The sequence below is a fragment of the Mercenaria mercenaria genome, chromosome 1 (assembly GCF_021730395.1).
Source record: "Mercenaria mercenaria strain notata chromosome 1, MADL_Memer_1, whole genome shotgun sequence".
Taxonomy (NCBI): Eukaryota; Metazoa; Mollusca; class Bivalvia; order Venerida; family Veneridae; genus Mercenaria; species Mercenaria mercenaria.
Window position 1 is genome coordinate 79,182,801 of NC_069361.1, and position 4,962 is coordinate 79,187,762.

General features: G+C 33.9%; 1 protein-coding gene across 1 annotated transcript; it reads right to left on the bottom strand.

Moving 5' to 3' along the window:
• Positions 1–1,316: 1,316 nt before the first annotated feature.
• Positions 1,317–4,441, bottom strand: LOC123564926 (RYamide receptor-like). Its single transcript, XM_053520300.1, has 2 exons — positions 3,719–4,441; positions 1,317–1,622 (listed from the first exon to the last, which is right to left on the bottom strand). Exons 1-2 carry the CDS (start codon positions 4,439–4,441, stop codon positions 1,317–1,319), a joined length of 1,029 nt encoding a protein of 342 aa, XP_053376275.1.
• Positions 4,442–4,962: the final 521 nt, after the last annotated feature.

Here is a 4,962-nt window from a genome sequence, read left to right on the forward strand (position 1 = left end):
AACTAATATTCTATGTAGCCAGAGTTGTCACATATTTTCATATAAATATTTGTAGAATACAGTCCAATCTAATCTGCATATGATGTTCCACAATTTTTAGTTATATTTTATGTTGATATTTTATGTTGTTTTCATGTCTCAACATATAATTACTAACATCAAAGAAACTTAAGTATTTTACAATTTGGTTGGTATAAATGGTTGTTTTGTTTATATATATTTTTTTTCCATCCAGGAGAATAAAGAAATATACATTTCAAAATATCTCATCATTCCAGATAAGTACACAACATAATCAAGATAAAAGAAATAAGAACAAAATATGTTGGTGGAATTTTATTTTCAAAAATTTGATATACAGTCTTTGTAGTATTTACTTCTTTAGATATGTTGGACTGAAATGGGAATAACAACATACTTTAAATTTTTGTAGTCATAAGTTAATATGGAATTATTAACTTAACTTAAAAAGATTTTATCTCACTGTTATGCCATCTGAGCTTTAATATTTTTCAACATTGTCATTGGCAACAAGGCTCAAAATTATTTGTTTTGTATACCTTGCATTCATGTGTGATAAATGCTTTTATGGTATTCTTTAATATAATTTATGCTTTTCATCTTACCATGGATTAAAAAAATATAAATTTATTTGTCTGAAAATTAAGGTAAAAATACTGACTGATTAAATTGCAATATAAGAAAGCTTATTTGAGATAAAGGGAGGTAATTCCATAAAAAATATGTAGAATGTAGATGATAAATGTAATGAAGGGAGGTAATAAAATATTGTGAAGTTATTAGTCTTCATTTCTTTGATGAGCTAATTAATTGTTTTACATTTTGGTTTATTAACTACAAGTATGACCTAACATGTGTACCTGTCCTGAAGGAAAATAAAAATGGTTGTTTGATGTCCTTGTACTGTTATGTTGTTCCTGTATTTGTTTACATTCCATGTCTGAATGAAATGAAGAAACAGACTTTAATGAGGGTATCCCGGGAAAATACCTAAGTTTATTTTTATATCAGCAAATTTGATGAGATAGTCATTCAGGAGTTGTCTATCCTATTTCCAAAAATGCTATGGGGACTAAATTTTTTGGAGTAAATATCTCTTTTAAAAAATAACACACAGCATTTTACTATTGTATAAATATTATCTGATGCACTTAGCAATATATATTTGGAGTCAAAATGTTAAAAATTCCGGTTTTAATTTTTTAGTTACAATGTCTACAATGTACTTTGTGACTACAGCTTCCGGAACTCCATACTTCAGCCTGAGGAAAGGCAGCACAAGTATGACATGTGTGTCACAGTATTGTTTCGTGTGTCATTCTCCGTGCCGAAAGTTCCGCTCTTGTATGGGACACGTCGCTTTCCGTCCTCTTACGGAACACTTTCGACAGGCACGAGGAAAACATTGATTTTAAGAAAATTGTAATCATCGCTGTTACTGCTGAATTACTCATGGCCATCCAGTGTGCAAATAACCACAGCACGTGTACGCTCTTGAGGTCATATATGCTTGGATTGACGTCACCGACGATTGTAATCACGTGAATCGGAAGCCAGCAAACGCAATATGCACCGAAAGCTAACAGGAACACTTTGATGTTCTGTAAAGTTAAAATAAAACAATAGCTCTTATTCAGACCTCTATAATTAAATTAGGTATGTCAGCAACTAGAGTAAACAATATAACAAACATCACGAAAAATGACGCTAATCTAAATTAATTATGATATGATATTCATGACATGTAATATTTGCATATAATATTAGAATTATTTTCCAATATTCTCACTTTTTTAAAGCAAATGATCTCTGCCATATACTGACATATTTCAATAAAAATTGGACACAATGTTTGATAATTATTCAATCTTAACAAAAAGTAACAAACATAACAATTGGAGCCGTAACAGTTACAAAGTAGTTGCCATCACCAAGTTGCACTCATTATGTGACTTTATAGTTCAAACATATTTTTTATCCAATGACAGGTCGGTCAGGGATTTTCAAAAATGTAACCAACTTATTTTCATATTATTTCATAACTGTAAAAAATGTTCCACTTAATCATGAAGTGGTACAAAATTAATGAGCATTCATTATTCCGCCTACTATGGATTTCCCACATTCAGGGAGGCGGAGCAACTGCCAAAACAGGGACTGCATTCAAGAATTAATATGTCTACATCAATATAAATAACAAATTGTGTTATTTTTTCTTCTTCTTTTATCTTTATGTTTAACCTTTCTGCGCCTTTCACTCTTTGTATTAACTCCACGATTTAAATACAGCATTGACCTGGAAGTGTACAAATTGTTACTATTTATATATATCCAAATTTTCCTATTGTTCATTAAATTCAAATGTAAATTGGAGGTCAATTAACCTCTACTGGTCTAAAATAAACCATAGTGCATAGAGTTAAACCTGCATGTTATATTTTCATTGAATAAGAATCATTGTGTTCTACAAACTTCCCGATAAGTGAGTCGTCTGCTGTATTTATTATTAGATCTACGTCATCCGCATGATTTTGTGTACATACAATGTTGGCCACACCTCCCAGGGAAATTCAAATTAAAATCTTAAACTTTTTTCACAAAGTCACCTTTAAAACAGAAACCGACTTTTAAATAAGATACTGTAAAAAGTCACATGTACAAATGTGCAAATTTAAAAGAATATCTTCTACTGATTTAAGGTTATTTCAAAGAAGGGTTCCCTATGTGAGACGGAGATGTCGCTGATTGACGAAAAGAGGCGTTTTAACTATAAATCGGTTATAGATCCACTTATTGACATTCTAATGCATTAAGTTTTACCTTCGCTACGCTGCGCTCCGTTTTGGCAAACTTAATTGCATTAGAAAGTCAATAAATGATCTATAACCTATACTTACTTTAAAGTTATCTTATTTTAACTTCACGTAATTAATGCTTTCGTTGTTATGTTTAATATCGACAAAATAGTTTATCAAGTAATGTGTCAAATCTTCAATGGAAAGAGAACATTTTCTGCTCTCTCTCTCTCTCCCTCTCACCCCCCCACCTCTCTCTCTCTCTCTCTCTCTCTCTCTCTCTCTCTCTCTCTCTCTCTCTCTATGCTTGTCTGCCTGTATGTTTGCCTATAGAGAAGGATTTGTTTTAATTTTTGAAGACAAATCACTATTAACGGTATATACGAGCGTGCAAATTCCACAACAAATACACCTATCCAATGAAATTTGTTTCAATGCTGCGTTATATACACGAGTATATGTAACACATACATTGTATATACAAATATGAAAAACACTTTAAAACATTTCAGGACTGTTACACTGTGCTAACCTCTATAATTGCAAGTAACATTTATACATTACTATACCATAACTTTGATGTTAGGAATAACAAGGTGTGAAATCAACAATAAACATTCTGTACAAAAATATATGAAAACAGCTGATTTCATTAAGAAATGAGGGGCCTCCATGGTCGAGTGGCCAAGGAGGTTGACTTTGAAACCTTACAGAAAATCGGTGGTTCCACCAATGTGCCCACCCATGCTTAAACAATGCTCGAATTTCCTCCACAACCAAAAAGCTGGAAAATTCGCCACATGACCTGCATTTTGTCGGCGTGACTCTAAACCCACCAAAAAGCAAAACAGAAATAAATAAAATAAAAAATAAACAATTAAGTAAATAGGATTGAATCATACCTTGTTCCTGGCGGAACATCGCCGTGCAACCATCTCTTCACACTCCTCGCCAGGCGGTCTTTTGCTGAGTATAACGGTAATGTGTCCGTATGTTACCATCAGTACAAGGAGAGGAATGCCATATGTCAGTATCATAATGACTGAACTGTATGACTGACGATAGGTGTTTGTTGGCCATACTTCGACACAGAATTTCGTATCATTGTAGGCCACGATTGTAGAAAAATAGGCAATTGGTGCCGGAATAGCAAACGACGCAATCCAGATTCCCAGAATGATACCGTTAACTGTTCTGGCTGATTGTTTCGGGCGGAAAGGGCGACATATCGCAAGATGCCTGTTAACTGACGATGCCATTAGAGTAAACGAACATTGTATGACGCTGGCAGTTTGTGCGTAGCTCAGTGTAGAGCAGACGAAACGTCCAAATATCCAAGTGTAATTGACTAAGTTCATCATTACTGTGAATGGTACACAGAAGACTACCAGAAGAATGCCGCTGAATGCCATAGAGGTCAAATAGTAGTTGACAGGTGACTTTATCCTTTTTGTCATCGCATTTTGAATGATAATCGTTACGTTTCCACTCAAACTTATACCAGAAGATATTGTATGAAGGACAAGTAGAATGTAAGTAACAGTTTCAGGTAACTTGTATTCTTCTACATTGTTGTATTCAGTGTAAGAATCAACTGTAAAATCTGTATCGTTTATTTCAGACATTTTAGTTTTTCTTAAACCTTTTTGTATTAATCTTACATATTTTTCTACGTTGCATACACTTTTACCTTTGAAATGGAACTAAGAAATTGTACAAACATGCTAATTTATATATGGAAATCACGTTGTTGTTGGCTTGATAGTGTGGAAATATTTTAGCAGTTTTAGTCACCGCCTGAGTTTAAAAACAAGGATAACGATAACAAAGGAATGGCAGCATTCCAAGAACGAAGCCTCACTAAGCTAAGCCCTACAGCGTGCATGTATTTGCGTGTGTGTGCGCGTACGTGCGTGCTCGCGTGTGTGCGTGCGTGTGAATGACAGACACACACAAAAAACATTGACAAAGTAAAACAAACAGACGTCAAAGACAAAACAATACATTGGAACAGTCAGTGGCAAAAGTACCACCTGAGAGTTTAAGGCGCTTAATTGTTCGCCAAGCCTCATTCTTTATCCCTCCTATGTTCAAAAGTTACAGGACAGTGTCAACAACATGTACTCCAACCAGGTGAATCTCTGAC

Coding starts and splice junctions, on each gene's coding strand:
- LOC123564926 (XM_053520300.1), bottom strand. CDS start 4,441: ATGTCTGAAATAAACGATACAGATTTTACAGTTGATTCTTACACTGAA. Junction 1,623..3,718: donor GATGTTCCGCCAGGAACAAG/GTATGATTCAAT, acceptor TTAACTTTACAG/AACATCAAAGTGTTCCTGTT.